The sequence below is a fragment of the Ischnura elegans genome, chromosome 1, assembly GCF_921293095.1.
Source record: "Ischnura elegans chromosome 1, ioIscEleg1.1, whole genome shotgun sequence".
Taxonomy (NCBI): Eukaryota; Metazoa; Arthropoda; class Insecta; order Odonata; family Coenagrionidae; genus Ischnura; species Ischnura elegans.
Genome location: NC_060246.1, coordinates 23,750,981 through 23,778,762, shown reverse-complemented (window position 1 = coordinate 23,778,762; position 27,782 = coordinate 23,750,981). Strand labels below are relative to the sequence as shown.

The 27,782-nt window shown below is 37.0% G+C and overlaps 2 protein-coding genes across 6 annotated transcripts in view; one reads left to right on the top strand and one right to left on the bottom strand.

The window, feature by feature from the left end:
- Window positions 1-1,665: 1,665 nt before the first annotated feature.
- Window positions 1,666-12,802, bottom strand: LOC124157151 (protein BANP-like). Of its 3 annotated transcripts, none has more exons than XM_046531656.1 (8): window positions 12,714-12,802; window positions 12,098-12,483; window positions 11,828-12,007; window positions 11,546-11,693; window positions 11,322-11,462; window positions 6,312-6,428; window positions 6,050-6,172; window positions 1,666-3,700 (listed from the first exon to the last, which is right to left on the bottom strand). In XM_046531656.1, exons 2-8 carry the CDS (start codon window positions 12,454-12,456, stop codon window positions 3,350-3,352), a joined length of 1,419 nt encoding a protein of 472 aa, XP_046387612.1. In that variant the 5' UTR covers window positions 12,457-12,483; window positions 12,714-12,802; the 3' UTR covers window positions 1,666-3,349. The 3 variants fall into 3 exon arrangements, with proteins under 3 accessions (XP_046387612.1, XP_046387632.1, XP_046387623.1); XM_046531676.1 differs by having other exon boundaries at window positions 11,828-12,002; XM_046531667.1 differs by lacking the exon at window positions 12,714-12,802 and adding an exon at window positions 12,586-12,690.
- A 71-nt stretch (window positions 12,803-12,873) lies between these two features.
- The window catches only part of LOC124157165 (cleavage and polyadenylation specificity factor subunit 5), a 28,449-nt gene continuing 13,540 nt past the window's right edge, over window positions 12,874-27,782 (top strand). For 2 of the 3 annotated variants that reach the window (XM_046531686.1, XM_046531694.1), the window contains exons 1-3: window positions 12,874-13,004; window positions 13,225-13,425; window positions 13,520-13,583. In XM_046531686.1, coding sequence (XP_046387642.1) covers window positions 12,886-13,004; window positions 13,225-13,425; window positions 13,520-13,583 — 384 coding nt within the window. In that variant the 5' untranslated portion in view covers window positions 12,874-12,885. Of the gene's footprint in view, window positions 13,005-13,028; window positions 13,117-13,224; window positions 13,426-13,519; window positions 13,584-27,782 lie in introns of those variants that run through there. The other variant, XM_046531703.1, reaches the window with a different exon arrangement.

Genomic DNA, 27,782 nt, shown 5'->3' with positions numbered 1-27,782 from the left:
TGCCAACATTTATCCAGTTTACTCAGAAAATTTCCTCATGGTCATGTGGGTAGCAGAGGGGAAAAAGGTCCCTATAATGAAAAATTTATATACATCTACTGCGTACAACTTTGTCCCCTCCAGGTAGTTCATATCCTTGCCCACATTCCTTATTGGACTACACTCCGAATTATCTCGTGAATCAGCATATACTACGTATAGTCTACAGTCTTGCTGCTTTGAGCAATGGAATAGTGGTACCACTTTGAAGCAATGGCCCAAAATTCCACATAGATCAATCGATCTCTTCAAGATATTGGAAGCAAAGTGAATGCAAATGAAAACAATTCCAAGACAATGAAGACTACCCAACCATTGATCGATGGCATATACGAGGAAAAAAGGATGATGGTTCCGCTGGCCAGAGTTTTCTTATGTCAGAAGGAAGCAGTGTGAGAACCCTGGCAACTGCACGTCACTTAAGACAGTTGACGTCCCCCCCTGTACAACCCTCACCCTCCCCTTGCTATACAACATTGCCACTTGGACATGCATTCTCAGAAATACCCTTTCTTTTGAGGGTGCTGTAGTGAACCCTTTCTTTCCAGAGGGCCTTCGTTCATCTCCGACTGAAGGCACTTTCATTTCTGACCTGGAAACCTTGCCTCCTACCCCTCTTTCAACTCTTATAGCAGTCATCATTGGACATCTCTTGTCACCTTGATTATATAGAAAGGGACTGGTTAGGGAAAAGGGAGACGGGCAATTGTTAACCACTCAAAAGAGCTTGTGCCATAAAGATAAGCAAAGGCTGAGTGAGCAGATAAGGAGAGAAGGTTGAAGGCAGAAAAAGGTTACTGACAGTTGCTAGTGCACAATTAAGTTCCATGCAGACAAAGACTTAATTAGTGTGCAAAAAGGTGATTAAAGTAGGTCATAATTAAATTCATTGAGCCTTCTCTTTCGATAAAAAAGGCAAATATATATTCATATCCCAACAGGGGTGGTACTCTGAAGTTTTCCTCTATCAAAGGAGTTTTCATCATAAAGATAAGAAGGGCTGAGTGATAAGGTTAGGAGAGGGGGTTGATCATCGCTTTTACCTCTAGTTGACAGAGCTCGCATATTTAAGTTCCTGGCCTGAAAATATTTTAATTTATGTACTACAACGTGAAAAAAATGGATCAGGCAGTTCATCATTGGAATTCAATTCATCAATCGGGAATTCATTCATTATTTAATTCATTTAGAATTGCCTTGAGATAAAAAACATGGATTCTTAAAAGCAGCAAATATATCATTTGTATGTAGGTAGCAGGAGTATGGGGGTTCCTCCTCCCTAATCTCCTCCTCATACCGCCGGAGCTTTCCCACCTGGCTGGCCTTCACAACTGCATCCACTCTCCCCCACAAGAAAATACTAAATCCACCTCGAGCTGATACAACCCTTCAATTACAGAGCTTGAAACCAGTCTACAATATCTTCACCGTAACACCTTACACGTTCAGGAGAGCTTTAAAATATTGTCACTTTAGAGCTTCAACCACACATTCATTAATTATACAAGCTAAGAAAATAAGACCTGATGAAGTACACCTGATTTTCTTTAAGTAAATGATAAAATTCTGACATATATTTGGGATTTTGCCATAAGATGAAATAATAAAATCTATTGAAAGTCACCATTATGAGTTGAACAGATACTTTATTTGATTGACTAGTGACACAAATTCCATGAATTTGCTGGTCTTCCGCACAAGTCATTCGCATTCTAAATGCAATATGAGGGATGGGTTTACATAATTGCCTACATCAACAAAAATAGGTCTTATTTCACATTCGGTGATCACAGGAATATAAAATGTAAATTTTCAGGAAATTTCACAATCTAAAAGAAATAGGTATATTTCAAAGTACGTATTCCAGATTACAACCTTTCAAACTAACATCTAACAGAAAATGGCAAGGCAGTTCCTATAATAAATAACATTTTTTTTGATAGGCCAACAAAATGAAGCCTCTCAAAATTCATTATGGATAAAAATTCTTGGAAGATGTAATCTGACATCATAGAGCAAGAAAATAACGTGAAAATATGTACTGTTAGGAACTAGCATAAAATAGTCCTATGGCTTCAATACCCAATGCAATTGAGCAGAAGACATTCATATAAAATTCTAGAATCCTAATGCCTTTTGGGCTATTGCAGATCAAGTGAACATGATCAGGCCACTATTCACTAAAATACAAGGACATGCATTAGGGACTCCTGGAATGGGGAGGGGGCAATCCGCTTCAAGGCTCCACATTCAATGACACCTAAAGGGCCAACGAAATTCTGAAAGACAGTTTATAGGTGGGAAAAATAGTCCCCCTAAGAGAACATTATTGTAGTCCCCCAAATGTGTCTGCAGACCCATGGGTTGCCCTGATACATTAAATCATTTATTCAGCGGTTTTAAAGTATCACAGAACCTTGAAAAATTTGCAGAAGTTGGTTGTTTGTAACAAGATATTCACGGCATGGTTATGCAAGCTGAGATGAGATTAATGTAAATAAAATAAGATACGAATTTTCACAAAAGAGAATAGGCACGGGGAAATAAAATTATACAGACTTCAGCTCTTGAAAAAGTCTATATTTTACCTGGTGGATATAATGTGTTCTGGACAGAAAACAGATTCATCGTAAAACTACGAGGAAGCACTATTCTGAAGGATGAAATGTGTCTCACAAAAACAGTCTGTATAATATATATCAAAGCAGTAAGAGAAAAATGAACAGGTAAATACATTACATCAACTATAAGTATATACCCATAAAGTGACGAAGTTGCCATTCATTTTCTTACTAGGTGCATTAGAACTACAGAAGCTTCTAACACTGATTAATAATATCAATCAGTGCAAGAAGCACCCAGTAATAACCAAATAAAGAAAAAATAAATCAAATGGCATACATGGAATAAAATTTTAAAGTTTCATAATTAAAGATAAATTTTCTACTCCATGGAGCTTATATGCATTACATACCATTTGTAAATGAAAAATAATTTAAGGTTCTCATTTAAAGAACAAAACAAAACGGTTTAAATTTGTAGCTAATCATGGCGTTCGCAGATGTAGGAGGAAGAATATGAATAGCCTAATATTGAATATGCCTTCTAAAAGAAAGAGGGGAAACTAACATCAAACCATGTTTGTGGCTTACTTTATTGCAGTATTTTTATCACTATCATCATTTCCTATCATCAGAACAAATGGGATCACTATTGATGCCAGGGGACTTTACATTTTTGATTTGAAATGATGTTGGATCTCCAATAGGGGAGCTGCAGATGAAAGCATCACAAAATGGTATTGCATTGGTCATTCACCAAGAATTAACTGCCCATTTAGACCACCTGTGTCATCTTCAACCATCCCTTCCTCCACCAAATGCACAACATTTCGATTTCTTCTTGAGCCACTTAATATCCTTGTCACTTCCATTGTAGAACATCTCTCGTTGTGCTGATTAATTGCTTCATCCAGCTCTTCAGCACCAATGGTACCTGAGACACCACTTTCTTCCTCCTCCGATGCATCAGCTACAATTGCTAGCGTTGCTTGTTCACCTCCAACGACCCCTAAACTTATTTCTGTACTTGTTTCCTCACTGCAACTCACAGATCCCTCATTTCCTTCCGTTGACAATATTTGAGCATGCTCCTGCAAGACCTGCAAAATGATAATACAGAATACATACTGGAATCAATAGATGCATAATTCATTACAAGGTCTTTCCACTGTCTAGTTCAAAGCATTTTGAGAGACAGAATCAGGCCATTAACTACAGCTGTTGGGTAATAGGGCAAATTTTTGGAGTTAAATAGGAAAAGAATAAATTATATTGCAAATACACATATATCTTCTGGAAGCAAACACCCGATCATCCGGGATATGATGGGGAGAGGAGGGACAAATAATCGGAAAACACGAATAATCCAAATTTTTTTGTAATTTTGATTGTTTACGTAAATCAAACAATCAATTATTATTTACGTACAGTGTCTGTTATATTAGACTGCTGTCCGGAATCATGAAGAGCTTTCTTTTCCCATTCGTGATCTTTTTACCGGCGATAACGTAATTGTACTCGTATTCCTACTGCTCCATATAATACAGCTGGTTTCCGAAAACCGTGCACCTGCGGCTATGAGATCACGGAGTCAGAAAACTGGATTGCACAAATACTTCAAAACCGCTGCGCGACGACAGAAACTACACCTTCAGGTACCACGCTGCATAGTCGTGTCTCGAACAAGTTGTCTGGGACGCAACTGCTGTCCGTGATCACTGAGCGCGATAACGCACCGAGATGCTTTGAACACCGGAACATGGAACTGCCTTGAAGGCAACAGATCGGCAAGGCAACGTAAGACAAGATCGCATCATCGTGCAGCAGCGGCTATAGGAAACCAGTAGTTACGACAAATTGTCTACGTGGGCGAGTGCCTGGCTAGACTCATGCCATTTCTACGTACATTTCCCTCCCTCCCCGCTACCTTCAATTCTACTATTCCCTTCCTCTTCAGTTTGACCTTGACTAGTTGCGGCTTAAACATGCATGAGTGCGACGAAATCTCCGTCTCCCTTGGGCTGTATTCAACCGCATGCGAGGCGACGGCAATCATTGTGCCTTTGGGATATGAAATATAAAATTAAAAATTGTAGATAACAATGCTCTTAATTCACCATTGGTTATACATTGAAGAATTTTCTAAATTTAATCGAGTGTTCCTTTCCTGCTGCAGATCGTCCTCTGCAATATTAGAGTAGACGTAACTAAGTAAACTTGAAACATTCCTTGTCATCATTTAAATAAAGGAATTCCATTTTACGAAGGGGATTCTAATGGAAATTATAGTCCTGCTGTAGCATTGCATTGAGATTCAATTATCCTGGTGGTTATGCGACCGATTATTTTTTTTGTAAAGAGTGCGGAAAACATCGATGGAGTGAACAGATAAACTGCAGCCGGGTAATCGGGAGTCTGCTGTATATGAAATTGGATGTTTGCATACACAGGCATACTTCCAAAAGAGCTTATGAGTGCAATTTAGCTTTTCAGGGAAATGGAATGATCTTAAAGCAGGTATTTGAGTAGACACTTCTTGGGCATAGTAGATTATTTTCAGCCCAGTTCATTGCTACCTCAATGTATCCATTTTGGTGCAGTCCTTTCTAGGTGCTTAAACTCTGTCAGTAAGCTGTCATCATACAAAACCACCGTGGCTGGATGAATGAGCATAATCAACACTGCTGCTCTCTGTGAGTGATGGCCATTAATCCTTCAAGCCAGTATATCTATTAAAATGACCACGTCTTTCACTCTTTCAATAAAAAAATTGCATTTTTTTTGCAGAACAGTGTTATTAATCCAAAGGTGAGAGAGAGACTGCAAGGCAAAGGTTAAAAGTATCAGGAGTCAACCACGTCCTGTGCTAATGTGGTAGAGTGTACATAGGGGAAACTGACTACCCAGTAGGGAAAAGTGAAAGCACATTGGAGCTGCACAAGGCTCTTCCATCCAGAAAAATCGCTGGTATCTGAACATAGCCTTACCATTAACCATCTTTTTCACTGTGAAAGACCCACTTTTTCAGCAGGGCATAGAGATATTGGGATAGGTTAGGTATTCAATGGGGCTCTGAAGATTAAGTTAGAGATCAACAAAATCAACCGTGACACAGGCTTTGCCTGGAGTCCCACATGAGGACCTATTGTCAATGTAACTAAGAACAAGAGGCACCAAGCAACATTCATCATAATCAACAACAGGGATCAGAAAGCTGAATTTATGAGTTTAAAAAGTGTTATTATGAGCACTGAGGACTTAGACAAAGAAACACTGAAATTTATAAACCCACTGATCAGGTGAGAAGACCAAGAAATCCTCATTAATATAATCTGCCAGGAAAGTATAAAATGTATAAAATCAAATGTTACTCCATCTATCAATATGTTGTAAACCTCAAACAGTTAATCAATGACAAGCAATATGAATAAATTTTTCTTAAGACTTACAGGTAAAATTTGATCTCCAGTAAACACCTGGATATGATGACCTTCTTGAATCCTCACAATCTGCTCAGGGGTGGCATGAAGAACTTTTATGTCTCCTTGTGGTGTATGTATAACTTGAAAAGCCTGTAAAGCACGAATAATTAAATTACTTCTAGTCGAAAATTGATTGAGAAAAATTAAGTTTCAGATCATTAACTCAAAAGTCTGTCACCATAATCTTAGACAGAAGTAAGTGAAAATCCACAAGAACATATATACTTACTTGGGCATCTATTTCCTCAACAATAGTATCACCCACCAGTGACCCTGGGGTAACTATCAGAGACTCTCCATCCTCAGAAATGACTTTATGAATCTGATTTTCATGAGAAGATGAGTTCTGAAATAATAGTTAGGACATCACTTTTCACACATTCATTCAACAATAAATTATTGAAACAATATTATTTTTACCAGTCACAAATACTGTATAAGTATTAGGTGCTTGTATACAACGTTCCTCAGCGGCCTTCATTAGAGCAGAGAATCATCATTCACACAAATGAACTCAAAAGAGTCTGGAAAGTCTGCTGAGGAGGGGAAGGGGGATTTGCAGCCTTGTAAAATTTCCTGAGACAGGTAGAGTCCTTCCAAGCATGCAAAGGGGGCGGTGGCAAAGGAAGGCTAACCTTGAGTGGGCGTCTGAGTTTCCGCACCGAGAGCAAAAAATTCCCCTAATTGTGAATGGAATCAGACTCTTACACCTAGCAAATATCATGTATTGGATATAGAGCATTGTAATCCTTCTAAAGTTCTTAGAATAGGGTAGTTTCCTTCATCAACGAAAACGAAAGGCATTGATTGCGATTCGTTACCCACCATTAGTGTATTCATAACATACAAATTATTTCGTTTTAGAAATACCGGTTTAGACGAATGGCTATGGTCCATTTTTATCCTGATTTGAAAACGGCCAGATTGGCGCCCACGAGATGCCACTCCACGTGACGTCACAGGGAACTAGTTTCTACACGAGTAGATAGGAGTTATACATCGTCTGAGATTACCAATGCATGCATGAGGCGCAGAGCTCAGGGAAACATGTTTTAATAATCACTTATTAAAACTGGCTAAGGTCGCAAAGTTTTCTTCGTTTGATAAGGTATTAATAATCCTTATTTAAGCCAAGCGCTACCAGCCAGCAGGGTACTCAGCTACCTGCTAGCAGCCTGCGTCGTATCAGCGCTCAAGCCTCCCTCAAGGTCACCTCACAGGGCAGCAGCGGGAACCAGAAATACGTCACACGGAGAGATTTCCCGGCATTCATACTTACGCGTCGCGTTTTGGCGCGCTTGAAAATTTTCACTTTTCATTTAATCGTGAAAAATAGATATCGTCATTTAAAAATCTAAAAGCGTGAAATACGTACTCCAGGAGTAATAATCTTTCCATTTAGGCAATAAAAAAATAATAGGAAGCCACCCTATTGTCAAAATAAGAAGTCTCAGAAGTAAAAGCATCATTATGATCCCTTCAAGTGGATAGTTGGCAAGACAACATTTTTACTGTAGCAAATGGGCCTTGCCTAGTCATAGTCTTGTTGAATATTACAGAGATCCTAATACAGGCAGCCTTTTGTTTGAATTTCTATCCTAAGTTGAGTACGTGGCAGTGCCTAGGTCACAATGCACTTGTATATCCTTCTTCCCGCCTCAACTCCCTGAGCAAAGCTGCTCAAATCATTTGGGCTAAATACACTGGGTTTCTAAAAAAGATAATTAAGAATCGTAATTCCGAGTCACATCACTTACAGTGGATCATGCATTCAAAAGTGAGCAATTGGAGGTGGTCACCAAGTGGCTGGTAACTCATGCTCTTCCTTAACACATTCCGTGCTGACCGATTTTTAGAGAAAATGCTCTGTGGCTGACATTTTGGCAAAAATTTGTATTTTTTTATTATTATTATTTGAACGGACCGATTAAAATTTTCCAAGTATCCTGTCAAACTTGTGATACCTTCCCGCAACACACCTACATGTTTCCGGTATTTCTTTGCTCTCTGTCAGTACTGCAGCAACAACCCGTTCTGACGTAATCACTTTCTGGAAAACTCTAATGAAAATAGCAATGCAGCTAATATTAATTTTTTAATCAGGAAATGATACATTTAAATACGATTTTAAATGTTTTATTGCCCTAAAGTAACTATTGCGAGCATTACCAATATTTCCTGCAAAAGTGCTGTTCCCTATTAACCTTCCGACTTAGGATACAGATTTCATCGTCAGAATAGGCCTCCACCGTCTAACCTTTCTTTAATTCCTGAGAGAGCACAACAGGAGAAATTCATTTCTTGGCTCGCCTCAGTGTCCCTGTCACTTAAGTTTTCCCATTCAGATGGAATCTAGAAGTGGCTTCACTTTTATAAAAGGTGTCCATATAAAAGGATTGGCTGCAATAAAAATTATTCTCTGTCAAATTTTTGACCATCTTCTCCGAAAGCCCTTTTACAGACACTTCTGAGTTGGAAGACCCTTGCATTTCGAAGACCTGCAACACCAAACCCTTTGGTTCCGTCTACATTTACAACTTTATTGCGTACCTTTGACGCTTTCCCCTCTTATATTCACTATATCCCAGTCTAGCTCTCCATGGAACCACAGAGTCATCCAAACTCAAGTCAGGCGAGATGGTCACTACTTTGACCATTGCTTCATTGAATGCGTCTATAAGGGGCCTAATTTTGAATAATCAGTCCATCAGAAGGGTGTTAGAGTCGGAGAGAACCTTGATGGGTTCTCACTGAAACAAACGGCTAGGAGAATTCACATGTATCTATCATGCGACTTAGGTCTCCTGAAGCAATGCAAGTCATATAAAGAATGAGTTTTCGAATCATCTGGCATACGGGCAATTTTGATAAAACTATAAGAAAAAGAAGGCCAAAAAGCGGTGAAATTCTTCTATAGTTAAATATTTCCATCAGGTAATTCTCACTTCAGACCGCTCTTTGCTCTGCATATATCCAACGGCCGGGTCAGTTTCTCTGAGCGCGGCGGCATGCATCTGGGTGAGGGGAGGATCCTCTCTTAGGCATATTTTTGTGACAGCGAATAACAAATAAAATACTTGAAAGGGTTTCAAATATAACGGAAAAAATCAACTAATGAGTCTCTAATACAAATGTAAGTGAACGTAAGGATGGGGAAATCTGGCTATTGTGCATAAAATTTAAATTGTAAAAAATAAATTGCAATGTGGAGCAAAGACTTCACTAAATTTATTGCAAAATTTATTCAAATATGGTTATTATTTCCAGTGTAGCAGCAAATAAACATTGCGATAAAAACAAATTTTGCCATGATGAAATCATAGCAAATGAAATTCACTCAGAACCTTTAATTGTATCAGAAAGAAAGTAGTTATTATTTATTGTAAGAATTGAACCGCACATAGCTGGAGTTTGTCCAAAATTAGGCAACTAGCAAAGCAATTAACCACATTTGTGTCAATTACCAGTAAAAATAAAAATAACAACATAGGAAAAATACTTCTATTCTTCTCGTAAAACCAATTAAATAAATACACGTTAAACATTGCCTGAAAAGTCATGAAGAAAGTTAAAATATCTTGTAATAAAGTATCTTACTTCTCGTCAACTGCAAAAGTATCTTTTTTTAATTTTGCTGTGAATATTTGTAAAAGGTTTTTTTTGCAAAAGAGATATAAGAACAATTGACAAAAGATATTACTGTTTTCCATATTATAAAATGGAAGTAATGATGAAATAGGTTGTTAAAACCCATTGCCAAAGGCGTCCTTTCAGAGCAAAATGGGGTAAAATAGAAAAAAAACAGAAAAATTGGAAAAAAAATTCCGGAGCTTTCTGCATAGTCAACAGGCGAAGCCTGGTCACTGGCCCTCTCCCATACCCTGAAGGGCGTTTTATATGGTACACGGAAATGCGCAATCTGACGTACGTGCAAAGGCGCAATCAAAATTGCGTCGCGTAAAGCGGTGAATTGCAAGAACACATGCGAAAATGCGTGGATGCGAGACGGCAAAATAGCCCGTTCTAATTTCGTTCATGCATTCGTGCAATTCCATGCTATTTTAGAAATTAATGCAGCTCTAACCTGCACAATGCCGTGCCTCGTGTAAAACGGCCTTAACACCGGGGGCTGGCGCTCAGGGTGGAATATATCACAAAAAGGAATCATGTAACCCTTACATCATCAGTCACTCGGTAGCAACTGCTATGATGTAGACGGTATGGTATGGATTTGGAGAAGGCAACCGACAGCTGAGGTCATTTGCACCATGAGGGTAGGGTATGGAAGGAAGGGTGGAGAGAAACCCGGCTTCGGCATTAGCCTGCTCTTAACGAAAGGCGCCAAGGGGACCACGGCTTAACGTCCCATCCGACGGACGGAGTGTTGCACTTGAAATGTCCTCCACACAACACTCAAGCAGGGATCGGGCAGTCTCTGAAAATTCTCTGCCACTGCCGGGATTTGAACCCGAGCCCGCCGGGTGGGAAGCCAACACTCTAGCCACCACACCAACCCGATCCCCCTATGATGTAGACGTTACGTCATGAGAACAGAATGTGTTAACCAACAAAGGCAGAGGTGAACCACCAATAAGGCAAAGTAGGCAATTGCTTATACTCTCTCCTCTTCCACTCTCACAGAGCCGTGTGCCTTGTACTGTGTACAGGCCCTCATTATTGTTTTAATCCAAACTGCACTAAATATACCATAAGTTATAGTATAACTGGGATATTAATACGGGAAAATGGATATATATGTACCAAGAAAGCTGCGACCCAAAGGTTTGACATATACTATAACTCCAGAGGCCAAGGTTCAAAGTCCTGCTCCTCCATGTTTCTTTTTCAAGGGGTGAACTCATTACTTTGCTGTCATATTCCCTAGACAGGTTGCCTAAATAGGCTAAATAATCTCAAACACACATTCTAAGAAGAGTAGACTGTGGTACACAAAAACATACATAATAACATGAGTCATTAGAAACACACATACTTTCAATGGAAGTAAGGAGGATGGATGCAGAAGTACAGGTTTGTGGAGGTCTTTCTATGTATGCGAATAAAGTTTGTATTTTTTAAGGGATTCAAGCATTTAAATAACTCTACCACACTGATACCAGCCAAATGATTCCATGAAAATGCATAAGCAATGATTGGGAAGACACGAATATGTTCGAGAATGATACATGATCGTGGATACCAATGCCAATCTTGTAATTGTTCAAATAATGAAACCAACCTTAAATCCACCAAGAGGCAAGCCTTTTAATTTCTTCCTCCAGGCAGTTCTGCACTTAGAGTCCATGTTTTGCTTTATTCTATACCAATCTCTGTCATTTATATGAAACTTATGGAGCAGGTGACACTGTACGCCATAAATCTAGAAGGGAAAAACTATGAATCTTCAAGGAAAGGTTTGACAATTCAACACTCAAAAATTAAAACCTCAAAGAGAACACCAACCATCAGGGGATCCAACTGCTTTTTTCCATGCTTCCCTTTCCCTGATAAATTGGATACGGCTAAAACTTCTCGAGGAAATAAATAGTCGAGAAGAGTGAGGGCCATTTTCTCTGGAGTGTGGCAAAATGTGTTTATATGAAGCAGGTCCCTGAAGAATAATACATGAATATTTAGAGCCTTAAGTCTTTATCTTGGGCAAATTTCGAGAGGTTCTCAGCCAGAAAATGTAAGCTATCACCCTTTAAATTTTACAGTAATTGATACAATTTTTCATGCTCTTACGCTGGCGTGATCGGGCTCCTAACTCTGCATTCTGGATTCGATTCATCACCCAACCAAGACCCTTCCGGATAATCTGCCTCAGAGTTAAGAGTTATAACTTGCATGGATGAATCCAAAGTGACGGAGGCACTTACTTGGGGAGGTTTACTATTCCTGACGATAACGACAGGAGATCCTATTCTATGATTAAGAGAGAGTAGTCATGAAAGTCAGTCAAAAAGGCACCGCTTACGTCGAGGCTAAAAAGACACTTAACTTCAAAGTACATACCCGCCGGTGGTTCCATGTAAGTCCTTAATATTTCCGCTTTGGCTTAATGCATCAGATTTTATTATCAGCGATTCAGACTTAATGAAATCTTCAAGAACTTGAATTCTTCTAATTATATCATCACAGCAAGGATGCCTGTGGTTGTCACATTTCACGTTATTTTTAACCAAATTCTCGATGACATCTATTCTTTGGAGTACTGTATTACAGCAAGTGGTTATCTGTGACATTCTATTGACTAAATTGGATATCTGCTGACTAAATGTATGTTTAAAATCGATTATCTGTTTGCTGCAGTCCTCCATAGCAGTACTCTGCGAGTTATTGCTTTTGAAGCGTTTAAATTCACGCTCTTCCATTTCGATTACTAGGATAAGTAGCTGATTCTGAAAGATAATTTAAGAAGATTTAATTTACCGACTGAGGACCAATACATTTCAATGAATTATTAGTACTCCCACAGTGTTATATACAAAAATTTCGCTCACGGAAGAAGCAATTTAACATTTATTATGCTGAGGGGAGTGCATTACAAGGCCAAGAAATTTTAGTAATTAAGAAAATCCATATCAACAGGCCGAATAAGACCATTCGGGCACATCCACAGAATACTAACTTTAAATTCCCCCTCTTGCTTCTGCTAGTCACGTAGTTTCACGCGTTTGACGATGTAATGGCGTCTCCTGTGACTATAACATATAATCCAATGAAAATGCCGTTGAGCCACTATGGCTTTTATTAGCCAATAGGAATTGGCGTCCTCCATACTGAAGAACTCAGAATAGTGAATGAAAATGGCTACTGCAATTAAAGGTAGTGGCTGGCCCCGGAGAGCTAATCAACCCGCAGGATTTGAGGCTAAATTCGTACCCAACCAATCCATTACCTTGAACAGGACTATCAATTTGTAAGTGTACAATTTTAATTCAATGCTTGTCAATAGTAACAACGCTCTTGCCGCACTCACAGTCATTCCTTTGCATTTTGATTTAAACAAAGATGGCGCAGGTTACGGCACTGTGCGTGTTGATGCTGTGGATTAATCCATTCACACGAGCTATATATGCGATATGTCCATTCATTGGCGATTGTAATTAATTTTATTTTCTTTTTTCTTTATATTCAAGGTATCCGTTGACGAATTACACCTTTGGAACCAAGGAACCGCTGTTTGAAAAAGACCCCTCGGTGCCAGCCAGGTTTCAAAGAATGAGAGAGGAGTTCGAGAAGATAGGAATGCGTCGTAGTGTTGAGGGAGTTTTATTAGTGCACGAACATGGTTTACCGCATGTGTTATTGTTACAGCTTGGTACTACATTTTTCAAACTGTAAGTGTTATCAGCTGCATTCATGTTGTAGGGTTATTGTCAGCGTTGTTGCTCTGCATGGCTTATGATAATAATTACGTCTGATTTTTCATAGGCCCGGTGGAGAACTAAATCCTGGAGAGGACGAAGTTGACGGACTCAAGAGATTGTTAACGGAGGTAATAACACTTAGTCGTTACGGTTGCATGGCCCGGGTCGCATTATGACGGTCCGTGGCGTGTGCCCCCTTGAAACCATTCCAAATGTTTATTTTGTGGCATACTACTGCTTCATGAGTTTGCTAAATCCCGTTTTATTGATGAAATTGCTCATCATTTCACTGTTAGTTGGGAAAATTAACTCGTATGTAACCGTTGTTGACCTTATTGGGTTATTTTGATGATGAGCCGTATTCTGCATGTTAATTTAGGAAATGGAAAACTGACCTTATTTTGGAATAAAGTTTCTCCCGCTTGGCTGGAAGTAATGTAGAGTCGTACTTCGTTATATTTCGGATAGGTCTTCGTGCAGAATACTGCGACGGACTTAGTAGCTGAAGTGTCTGGCAGTGGGTTGAAATGCCATTGTATTTAATGACAAGTTCCGTGTTAATTACATATTAATTTTATTTGTTTTCGGAAACTATTTCCACAATTAATGAGTTAATACAACGAATCAACCCTTGCCAGATAGTTATAACTATCCCATTGTAAAAGTCTTGTAATTTCTACCTGTTTAATCCCTTCCTGTGATGTGCGTTTAGTTTGTCGCTTTGGTGAAATTTGCGCTGATCATTGCATTTATGTCCATATAACTCGGACTTTTTATTAAGATTTAGCTAGTATCATTTTTTGCCATACTGCTTTTCTTATAATAGTGTTGAATTATCCAGTGAGAAGTTATTGATGGACTGCACTGGCTATAAATATGGGAATTGCAACATTAAATGCCCCTTGATTGTAATGGTTTCTTGTTTACATCACACAAGTCACCAATTTTTAATGGATAGTGTCAATATTTTTCAGTGTAGCCATGGGATGTTTGATGCATTCAGGCTTCATATGGGATATAATTATATAGGTATAGGTTTTATAATAATTGGTAGGTATGTTTTATCTTCATTGTTTATAATGGCATATTTAATGTTTCATCGTTATTGCTGCCTTTATGAGTGCATATGAGTATGCAAAGTATCAGAAAATGACTTGTGGGTCATGGGGAGATGTTCAATAATTGTTATTGGTGTTAGAAAAGTACGTGACACTGATATGTTAATGGCATTGTTATCATCTGATTTTATTTCAACGAGTAAACTTCATTCAAGGTGATCGTTGAATACAACTAATTCATGTTATACTTGTTTTGTGCAATTGATATGTTACTTTTCCTTGTTTCTGAAATTTCATAATTATTAGGCATTTGATTCCAGTATATGGCCCCATTTTCATTTTTTGAAGTGGCAATTACCTACTCAGCAGTCAAGTGTATTATTCTTGATTGGTTGTCATACATAACTGTAATAAGCTTTATTTTGTAGTAATTCATGACAAATCTTATGATTGAAAACTTGAGACTTGGGATGAGGGCTATCTAAAAACAAATACTTTTGTTAAAGGACGTATTCTGTGAAGTGAAGCCCTGGAGTTTCTCATGGGAAGGTAGGGGCTATAAACCACTTACTCCTTAACATGTTCTCTCCTGTCAAAGCTTGAAGCTATTAGAAAGATCCTTGTACCTAATTGGGTGCCTAACTTCATTCTTCAACTGTAACAAAACTACTTCTATTTTCTCAAATTACTATTATAGTAGCCTCCTCGGTCAGTTTTACCACTATGAAAATAATGGGGGAAATGCTTGCTTTTGTACAGTAAGTGGTGCTTTTTGATAGTAAATTGATTATTTCTTTTTAAAAATTTCTGTTTTTGTGTGATGGGCAGTTACATTGACAAATTTGTCTTTGGATTTATCACCTTCGATCATTATCTAGGCAATTCTATCTTACATTTAGTTACTTCTTTAGGTAAACCATATTTATTTTCTTCTATCCATTGCCATTCTATTCCTAGCTGCATATTTCTTTCCTTTGGTGCTTTCAAGTATTTGTTTCTTTCATATCTTATCTCTCTTTTACCTTCCACCATTCTTTCTTTCCCTTCCTTCAATAAAAAATCCTTTCTTAGACAAGGTTCAATACTAGGAATAGAAGGAATAATAACTTTGCTATTTCCACTTGGTAATTTTTTGAGACCTACCATGGTTTCTTACCTTTTGATGCTTACTAGGGACGGTCGGATAGGATACCTCAGATCCATATACAGTGTGTCCTCGTTTAACGTCGTCCCGTTTAACGTTGTTTCACGATAACGTTGTTCAAAAATTGAAACCATCATTTAACGTCGTTATTGCTTCGCGATAACGTTGTTCAAATTATGCGCGACGAAAAAAAATGAATGGCGAAAAGGATGCAAGCGCATCTGATGTATATTAAATATTACTATATTATTGCGATTGAAAATTTTCGTTCGACAGAAAAGGTTGGCGTGGGTAGCGTATGTTAAATATGCATCTGAGCGAATAATTATCGCCTCATTTACCCATTATCCGTATATTTTTCTGATTCCAACCGAAAAAAATGTCCACGAAGAGGAGTGGCTATCCTGGTGGTTCTTCAGACATGAAGAAAAAACAGCGATATTAGAACAAAAACTTGATATTATTATAAGAATTGATGAAGGTGCAACAGTTGGAGAGATCGGTCTAGTTTTAGGTTTTCGGGTAGAGTTTTTACTATTAAAACTTCTTCTGTTACTGAAAATATCGATGTTTTGCCATTTAAATACTTTCTTAATTTAGTTTGTATATTTCATTTAATAATGCCTTATTCCCAACCTTTAATCCTTGCGCTATGCATGAATCGTTATCATGCTGAAGTGAATGATCGGTACTGAAAGTTTCTCGCGATTTCCGCTGGGTTACAGAATTCATATCATCAGGAAAAGTGACTTGCACTTCATCCTCATGCTTCCGAGGGTCAGATTTTTTTCATTTTGGCCAGGTTCGGGTGTCTCCCTATTGGTCACGAAGTCTGCTTAAAAGTTACGCCTCCGATAATTGGCCTCCTTGGATTCTCACCTGGGAAATTCTGGATTCTTTACGAAGAAATGGATTGTTAGGAACCAATTAAAATTTTTTACATTGTTTCTTATGGAAAACACTGCATCGTTTAACGTTGTTTTGCTTAACGTCGTGTTTTTCAGGAACGAATCAACAACGTTAAACGAGGACTCACTGTATCCACGAATAATGCCGTTCACCTTAATGTACTTCAGATCCAAATTCGTCGAAGAAATTGAATCTGAATCTCAGCGCCGTTAGAAAATAACCACGGCGTAGATTTCACAAAATACCCCCAGCCCTCCATCAGCCCATGCCTATGACATTGTTTTTCCTTTCCGAGACCCCACGGACCACAAATCACTTGCCTCAAAGGAAAATATCAAGTTATGCGGGAACAATCGATACTTGTTTCATCCCTTCCCTGTCTCACCAACTGACCTTGATCGATCTCTCAGTTTCTGGAGGCCAAATGCTAGGTGAGTCAGCTACTGAGCCGGAAGATATCTTGATAGCTTTCAATAATTGTATGACATGCACGAGGTTCAAAACAAGAAAGAGATCTAACGTGACACATATGTGACAGAATTTTAATTTTTAAGCTCTAATTGATTGTCACAAAGATTAATAGTTAACAACAAGGCTACTAATATTCAAAATAGTCCAAACAGCACAATTTCGGAAGAAACAAGCGTAGCATGAGCGCATTCAAACAAGACAAGACAGACTGGAATCTTCAGGCAACTCAAACTGCATATATCACATTGCTGCACCTTCGCCCCTTCGCTTTGAAGGCCACAGCATCACATGCAAGATCGGATGTGTTCTTCCCTTTATCCTTCGCCCTCAGCCTTGTTGCGGAGGAAAGACGGAGGGAGCGAGCTCCTTCCCCTCTACCTCTCCTCTACTTCTCCTCTAGCGCTCTTCACTTATAAGCATTTCCTATTTCTTCTATCCGCCATCCAGTCAAACAATGTACACACTCGTTTGAATTTTTTAAACAGCAGGTTTTGATACCATGATTTGATGTTGACTGTTGACCAGGTATTGTCCTTCAAAACTGCGCTTTTCTCTACGTTTGATAAGCGAGTACTATATGCAGTATAAATGCCACGGTATGCCCACTCGTAGCAGTAAATTTAGTGCGCCCTCCGGAGCGAAGACCCCGAGCGATCTTTTCCATGTTCACATCAGAGGTACTGACGTGATAGTGGGATGCTTACGAGTAAGAAATGCAAACAGGAGCATTTTAAAAGTACGTCACTAAGGAAGAAACTCCCCTGCCTCCCGCTTGTTTTTGACCTTGGTTTTTAAATGACTAACTCACGCAGAAAACCAAAGCCACTCAGTTCCTCTTGGGCTAGCGACTGGGGAAAGGGAGGAGGGGAAGATAAAAAGTTTGTGTAAGAGGTGCACCCCCATTTTCGGCTGCAATTTTTGGGAGAAAAGAAATTTCTTACACGCGCTTATACGGTATTCCTGCTATTCCCACAATTAAGGATTTCCACCAAGTTACGCCCGCTACTATTAATTATGAGGCTCAAGCCTATTGATTTTTCTCTCAATGCTCTGTGGTGCCGTCTGCTCCTCTCTAACTTGGTGCATTAACTCTTCACACCTTGTCCTGACTTCCCTAAACTGTCTAATTATCTTGATGTTAGCATCCACAGGTATTCTTTTTTTGCTCCTCCTCTGTTGTTTTCAACTCTTTCACCATGCAAAGCCATGCTCCTGATGTAATACTTATGAACTGTGTTTCTCAGGTTCTTATTCAAAGGTCCACCTTGTAAAGTATTTCTGTATATCTCTTGCACACCTTCTGCCATCACAGCCTTGTCATCTGCAAATCTTATTCACTAGACTTTTCAGCCCGAATGCCAAACTCTCTTTCTCCATCGAAGCATTTGTTGATACCTTCCAGATTGATGTTGATCAGTTCCTGTGACATATGTCAATCCTGTCTAACACCTCTTCCCAGTTCAACCCCTTAACTCACCTCTCCATGTATTCATACTCTTGCTCTCTGATTGAGGTGTAAGGTCATAATCAATCTTCCAAACTCCAGCCAGCTTCATATTACTTAACAATTGTCATCCCTCTTCTTCCTCAAAAATTCAAAAGCTTTCTTGAAATCTGTGAAAACTGCAAAGAGTTTCCTGTTCTTTTATGCATACATATTTCTTGTTCCAAGCCCTTGTGTGGAACCTTATGGTTATTTACTTCATGGATGAAATTTGCCATCATAAAATTGTTTTGCTTAGCTGAGATTTGAACCTGAATCTCCTGAATGCTAATTAGTTATACTACCCGGTATATCAAGAAGCTATATTCTTCCACAGCGAATCTCAGACTAGGTTGAGCAAACTAGATGTTGATGTCTTAAGCCCTCACTGTAGCACAGGAGACAGGGATTGTGAATACTGAGACACAGTTGGAGAAAAAACCTTACCTAGTAGTTTTTCATAGCGTTATTCTTCCATGAAGTTATTCAGCTAGACTTAGTCTGTGTGAGGTATGAGATTCCAATGTCCTATGATTTTCTCACACTTTTTGCTCTACTTTTTCTTTTCCATGGGGACTAAATAGTTTATTTAAAATTCTTTGTCTACTTTTCCTTCATAAATTTTACACCTTGGCTAGGAATGTGAAAATATGTGGGTGAGCACACCAAAGTTTTCCATGCTAAAATATAATGTCAGGAGTGTTAATGATTACCCAAAGTATAATATAAAGTTCATGTTGCAGCTGGCTGGTTTTAGTTAAAGTAGTCCTGAAAAAAGCATAGAAGTATTAAATAGCAATTGCTTGCATCTTAGTGTTGTTAATAGAGAAGAGCAGAGAATTGTTGGTTGTTTTCATGAGTAAAATGTCCAAAACTTGAGAAAAATCGTGAGAAAATGATGTGACTTTTTGGTAGCTAAAGAATGTGGATGACACTGCTTGTATTCAAAGTCAATTTACAGACCTTGCTGAAAGCCCTATATCCCAGATTTACCGGCTTTAGGCTTGATATACTCCATTTTGGGGGACTCGTGTTCAATGATAAGAGTGAAATGAAACTTTGGGATAGTCATTTGAATTGGAATTACAGTGAGTCCTCGTTTAACGTCACCTACCGTTCCTGAAAAATGTGACGATAAACGAAATGACGTTAATCGAAGCATAATATCCCATAAAAACAATGTAAAAATTGAATATCGGTTCCTAGACCTCACAATTCCTATGCGAAAAAATTTTGGCGTATCATATCTGGGGCATTTTTTACGATGGGAATGCCAAACTATGGCATAAATAAGAGTTCCTGTCTTCATCGACGACAATAGCAGCAGTGACGTAAATCCTTCTCCATTTTTGCATCTCCCCGCATTTGCTTTTCGGCTTCGCTATAGTGCGGTCCAATGAATGCTACCAGACACTACAGACCGGGGATCCGGTGCTCCGGTCCATAGGCCGTACCCTCGCTACGAGAATTACTTTTCGGACCGGTAAGGAGCGAAATCAAAATGGCGGAAATGAGCGAGGGCGGGCAAACTGGGATTATGAAATCGAAGAGATGGTTTTAATTGCGAATTGAGGCGGGCGGGTGTTGCCTGGGCATCATCATCGCTGAAACATGGTCGCAGTAACAGGAACAAAAATTATTGTGAACATTGTTCTCTTGGACATTGTCGTGGCAATGTCTCTAATGCTAAAATTTGCCAAAACCGTAATCGCAATTAACAATATACACACCGTTTTACACTTTGAATAGACTGACCGTATTACCGCCCACGAAACAAATAACCTGTAACGCCTGCCACTTCGCCTTTTTTCTCGCGCGAAATTTAAAATACGTGACGTTATCGCGAAGCGAAGGGATGATAAACGAATCACGGTCGTAAAATTTTCGTGACGTTATCGCGAATTACGTTAAACGGGGTGACGTAGAACGAGGGCTCACTGTAATTGAATTAGCCAAATCAGCTACTTCTTCTCCACTCGTTTAAAAAATAATCTGAAAAAAGATACTGGAAATCATTCATTGCAAATAATCATTGTGAGGGGAAATGTATAGAGAATTAATTTTAAATGAATTGTAAGAGTAAGAATGAATGAAAGGCATTTTTTAAAAGCTGTTAATGCCTTAAGAGCTATATTTGTACATGAGAAAAAAATTATTCATTTCAAATAAGTACTGAAAGTCTTGTTTTATAATGTTGAGATTTTTTTTGAAAACCAAGCTTAAACAATGGGAGGGACTATGTGTGGAGAAATACTGTATTTAAAAGTCTTTGTAAAAGACATTGTGCAAATTGTGGCTTGCTAATGTTATAAATTGTTGATATTCTGCGTATCAGGGTATCCTCAAACAGAGCATGGTGTTCCATGGTTTATTATACACAAAATCTTTTCAATCTATTAAATACCCTCTTCTTTTGATTTTCCTACTTTTAACCCTATATGCACCTTATTTCAACACCTGTTCCATGGGTAATTTGTCCGTTCTGAGTGTAAGAAAAAATTCATTAATGTTCATTTATTAATTAATGATTATACAGAAATTCTTGAATATCATCAACCATAGCATTGATCATAATGCCATAACTTAAAATTAAAAGTCAAATCTTTAACTGTATGTGTCATTATGAGTTATAAGAATATAAATGATAATACAGGCGGTCCTCGACTTTCGTACAATTCGTACTTTCGTACGTTCAAAATTGACACCTTTTACTTGACTTCCGTACGCTAAATTCGGACTTCCGGACGTTGGTCTGTAAGTTTTTTTTAAATTCCCGCGACGTTTACTGCGCATCCCAACATTCAATTGTTTCAAATGGCAGTATATGCGAACAATACGAACGTATACAATGAAGGGAATTGTTGGTAGTTGACTCTAATCTAGGTGATTTATTTGGGAGAGAGACTGCCTGCTATAGGCTCCTTCATCAAGAGAAGTAGAAAGCCTTCATTGGAGAGATATTTCAAAAAAGTTGACTACACATCATCAAATAGCTTTCAATAAAACTAGTAAGATCTTCTTTCTAATTGTGTTTTTTTCGTTTGAGCGCTGTTTAATTCATGCACACCTTCAGCAACGATATTGCGATATTGCACGAAATATCACCCGAATTCCATTTGTCTTTTGTCTTCTTTGAATAACATGCGAAATATACGCGATCACGAATGTCACCTGCCGAATGTCGAATTTTGGTGTGAAAATTAGAAGGTATCCAGAGTGCGGGTTCAACAATTACATTTTGTTGTGCTTCTTGATATGTCTTTTTATTTATAGTGGACGTAATAAGTGGAATGTCAACATAAACGCCAAGAGGAAGTTTCACTCGATAGCCAACGGAGTTCTTGTTTTTTTAACTTTTATTTACAGTTTCTGCGTATTTTCGAAAGAAATTAGTAGTCCAGGAAATGAAGCTCATAAAAGTGAAAAACCTTGCAATTTTTTCAAACTGAATCGATTTGCACCAAAATTTGGGATTAGACTAATTATACCCCCTACTTCAAATTCTATATTATGCCGAAGGGCGCTTTTTATTTTTTAGGGGTGAAAACTACCCCTAAAAGCTGTAACTTAAAAAATTATTTTTTAAAGCTAAATACGTGTAAAATTTAGTTCAAATTATATGTATAATTATTTTTTTATGTTTGAAAAATAATTTTAAGGTGTTTCAACCCATAATAATCAACCCTTATTGGGGGTTAATGTAAAAAAGAATTTTCAAACTGAATCGATTTGCATAAAAATTTGTGTTTATACTAATCATACCTCCTTTAAAAATGTTTTTCAAACCGAATCGATTTGCAAAAATATTTCGGATTAGACTAATCATACCCCGATCTTCAAAATCTATATTATGCCGAAGGGCGCGTTTAATTTTTTAGGGGTGAAAACTACCCCTAAAAGTTGGAACTTAAAAAGTTATATTTTAAAGCTAAATACGGGTAAAATTTAGTTTAAATTATTTGTATAATTATTTTTTTTGTTTGGAAAAGAATTTTAAGGCGTTTCAACCCATAATCATCAACCCTTACTGGGGGTTAATGCAAAAAAAATTATTTACCCTAAAAATAAAAATTATGTATCACATTGTATCTTGTTATTCACTTTCTTACTCCTTTCATTATGTATTCACTTTTTTCTCTCATGATTTTAATCACAGCACAGAAAAGGTATAACAATAGGATAAACAGAACAAACTTCGTAATGGTAACATAAACAAATAAATGTACATTTATGTAGACATTACATGAAACACAATCAAACGGAGACTGTATGGCTTCCAGTCTTCCCACCACATGCATGCTCACAGGTCACTGTGAGCGAGAGCACACATACTCACATATGTGTATGTATATATACATCTTATGGGTATGTGTGTTTATTTTGTAGCAAATTTGAGTGTATTGTTAGCTTATAACGTAAAATACACGAAGAATATGCTGATTATGAGGAATATTATGCTCTGAATTGTGGATTTCGAATTTTTCGAAAATAAATTTGATTGGTATTTCAAACATAGCTCCTTTATTTTTTATGATAGAAAGTTCATTTAAATTGTATTTTGTAGGGTTTTTACTGACTACAAGGTCATGCGAATTAAATTTTTTTCGAGTCATTAATTTTGAAAGGGGAGGGATTTAAGGGTTTAAATAAGGTGGAGCTCCCTTGGAAATAGAGGTTTTAATTATCAATATCTCACCAAATATTTATTATATAGAAAATTTAAACACACCAAAATATTTGAAAATAAAGGAGCTACAATTTATCACCCGTGCATTTTTTCATATCTCCAGCTTTTTTGGAGTTATTTTGAAAAAAAGAGCATTTTTAACGAAATTGTAAAAAATGACTTTTCACTTTTTCCTTCAATTTTTTCAAAATTTAGAGTTTTAAATTAAAAAAACTTCTAGGATCAATTAACAATACTTAAATAAAGAGAAATACTGAAGGGCATTGATCATTTTTGTCTAGCGTGGTAATAAGGAGTTGTTTTCACTGATTTTTTCGTACAAAAAAGTAGGGACTGATCTTATTTTTAATCATAACTCGCTCAAATTTCATGATAAAAAATATTTTTTCTCATTATAAGAAAGTTTTTTAAAAACACTTTAAAACATATTACATAATCTTTCCTTGAAAATTACATTTTTCCCGCTATTTAGTATTGAATCTTTCAAATTTAGCGTATGACAAACAATAGATAACCATCAACAAGTTGTAGATCGGTCCGAATTAGTCATAAAGGAAATCTAAAATAAGATTTTTATTAAATTTTTTACAAGCTACAGTTTTGTAATTCACAATTTCCTAATAAAATAAATACTTTTCAAGTTATTTGCCTATAATCGATTAAAATCGTTGATTTTTTCGTCAAAAAACTGTTACTTTCAATCGCAAATAACTTGAAAAATATTAATTTTACGCAAAAAATTGAAATAACATTTTATTCTTAGAATGTATTTTTCTATCGATTCCTGTGGTCAAAATATAATTAAAAATTTCCACCCCCGAGATGGGGTGGAAACCACCCCCAGGGTAAAAGCGCCCGTCGGCATGATATAGATTTTCATTCTTGGTATATTCCCTACTTATTATGAAAATTTCAAGAAAATCGATTCAGTTTGAAAAAATTGCAAGCCAAAATGCTTCATTTCCTGGACTATAGATGATTTGAGGAATTTTATTAACATATTATTAAACTTTGGTGAATTGAAATAAAATCCGTGAAAAAAAAAGGTTTTAGTACGTATATTCCGCCCTTGTGGAACGTAACCCCTAACTAGTATGGAAGTCAATGGTTCGACTTTCGTACAAGTTTTCGGGAACGCATTGTGTGCGAAAGTCGGGGACTGCCTGTAATGATAACTTTCGTGGATTTTGCAGTAAGAATATGTTTCCTTTACTGTCAATGGAAGTACAGATTATTCTCTTTGATCGATTTGTAACTTTCCTAAAAATGTCATCGTACTGAATATTGTAAGCTTATCTCTGGCCTTAAAAGTGTGTGAAATTTTCAGTATTACCCTGTGAATACTCATATAGTTGTAGCTACTGTAGAAGTAACTACTGGATAAGCTTAAAAAAATAAAGCTTTATATGACTGCTTTAACTGCTGAATAGAGTATGCCATCATACTTACTGTTATACTTGTAGAGATTTCAAATGACTTATGTATCTAAAGCACCTTAGTTACTCCCATAAAAATCCAAATTTTAAATTGCCATGGAATTCTTTCAATACTTCTCTTGTAAAAACTCTTCTGGTCACATTTCTATAATCTAATTAGTGGTTATTCTACTTGTGTTTTGTAATTATAAATGACAATGACAATAATGCTTTGAAACTTGATGGGACTCAAGCAAGAATAATGCAATTGGTTTTTCCTGCCGACAATTTTAAAGTGTGTATTCCTATTTATTCTGAGAGTAATGACAGAAAAAATAATTTTCATGGAATAGTTTTATTAGTTTTCTCTATTTTATGTTCTTTCTTGAAAGAGCTACTCCATATTTAAAAGTATAGTTGGCAGCTAATTCTGTATGCAGTCTTAAGACTAAGAATTTCAGAATCAGTCTCTTTGCTGGAACATTTTTATGGATTGCTTGTTTTGGCTGATTGAAATCAGTGTGATCCAACTAAAGAAAATCTGTTCAATGTGATGTCATTGGTGTAAATAGCGGCGTTTGAAAGGATCCAAGTAACTGCATACTCACTCTAACTCCAAGCCTTCAATTGATAATTTTGTTTTCCCTTTGGTGAAATACTAACCAAGTATTTGAAAATTTTTGGAAGATCTCTCAAAACAGTGGTACATATCATCCATGACTGCGTCCATGATTAAAAATTAGTTCTTTAGTAATCATAGATTAAAATTCTTATGCCTCAGCTTCAAGGTTATTTACTTCCAGCTCCAAGTTTGTCAATAATCTCTCATGTGCCCATTTCTACTGTGGGAGGGGGGTGTAGCGTGGGAAATTAACTGGTAACTGGGGAATCTATCAATACCTTTCATACTTACAGGGCACTGATTGTAAAACTTATTTAACAGGGTATCTCTGGACCATGGGCCATTAAAGAATTTCTCTTAACTGTTCTTATGGTTTTTTTTCTATATAATTCGATTAATGTTATTTTGATAGTTATGCTGGGAACAAGAGGCAGCTTTGTCCCTGTTAGTGATTAAAATGTAGAACACTGTATTTGAAACTAAACATCATTAATTGGTATCTATATTTAGTTACGATGTAAGTGCTTCTGTGGTTTACTTATGGTAATTCTGAATGTGATTTTTAGTGTTTCAATTTATATCTATTTTACCCATGCCTGCTTTTTCAGTAATCTTTTATATTTGATTTAAGATAGAGATATTTTAGTCAAATTTGTGCAGTTAATGGCACTTGATTTGTGTATTAAAACTTGGATACAAGATATGGAGTCATGAGTTGGGTACAACTTCGTTCTTTCCTGTAGAAGTTGTATATAATAGGAGAAAGTACAGGGTGGAGTGAGATTAAGTTATGTAAAGGAAATAGTCAAGTATGTATGCATATTTGGATAACCCTTGCTGCATGAGAGTATTAAAAGAAGAAAATTGTGTTACATGAGGAAGTAATATTTGATGGATATAGGTTCACAAGGGCTTCCTGTGTTAATAGAAGTAATGCAAGGAAAAGAGCTGCTTATAATTTACTCTTGACATCATTTCAGGCATATGTATCTTAGTACGCAATTGTTTTAAAGCCATAAATTGTGGGGATGGAGTCTTATGTTATTTGAATTTCTTGTCTCAGGGGCATGTTTTTAGAATTAAATTATAATCATCTCTTCTCATATAGGCGTGAATACAGTGAAACTGCAGTTTTACACAATATGATTTTATGTCACGTCTTGATTATACATAGCAAAATGCAAGTCTGGCTGGGAAGCCTCAGGAATTACAATGGTGAAATTTTGACTTCATGTCTTTTCTTGACAGTTAGGGATGTTAGATCACAGCATAAGTTCAGCCCCTTAGAGCCATCTTGATTGTAATCAGTTTTTTTAGGGTGTTGTGCAAGAAAATCTTTCCGTGTGGAAGTATTTATGATGGTATGATTCTAATCCCTACGGAATCTTAAGTTCATGGGTAAATGAAATAATATACTAAATAAATTCCACTAACTTTTGATCCACTGCGACCAATATCAACATTTGTGATTTACAAGGGAAGTAGCTAGAGGATAGTGTTATTAGGGTTGTTCATATAAAAAGTGTGGAATTAACAAATTTAGTTATTTAACCATTATCTCAGCTCTCTTATCTCAATAGGATGATAAAGATGGATTTAATCGTAAACTTTTTTAAATCTGTGGTTGAAGCATCACATTTATACTTATTCTTCCATAATATGTTTCTGCTGGTTCTGCTAAAAAGCAATGAATAACTCTTCCATTTTATACAGGATTCTCTTATTTTTGTAAGTGTAGTCTTTTTCAAAGTTTTTACCCTTAAAATGAATTGTTAATTAGTGTGGTACCATTATGACTTTTATCCATATTACAAAGATTCAAAGATTTTATCACTTTAATGTTCTAGTCTTTCAAATGCCTTCTAAGTCACTCTTAAACCACTCCTTATAATCTCCTTTGTAGAAAACCTCTCTTGGCCATGTTTTACTATATTTTCATATTTACCAGGGTGGAAAAGTTGTGGATACAAAGATTTTAGATCACACAAAAATTGTGGTGGCATATGGTGTCACTTTTATGTTTGCTTTGGGAAGTTGTTTGATGACTTGACGACATTTTCAAATTATATCAATATTATTTCAAATTTTACTCATAGGATGCTCAATTACTCTTTAATGTCAGAATATGGACAAAATAGCAATAACTTATCCAAAGAGAGCACTTATCAAGACTGCTGTACCCATTCGTCAATAGTGGCGTTTGCAGAAAAAAGTTAGTGCAGGGCCTGGATAATTTAGCATGGGGTTTTGTTGATTTTGAATTGACGGGAATATTGGCATGAAATTTATGGAACACTGTGTGGTAGTCAATTGTTTTAGTATTTCGCTTGCTTTTGTACTTTTTTACTTAAATGCGAACCATGGATAAGGACATGGACATAGTGGGATGAAAAATAACGTGGATATAACATGGAATACAGAAGTAAACTCCGGAAAATAATCCTAGGCAACCAAGAAATCAATCAAATCAATCTAAATGCAGTTAGTGAGGCATTTGGTGACTGATGGTGTCTAGACCACATTATTTTTTCTATCAAC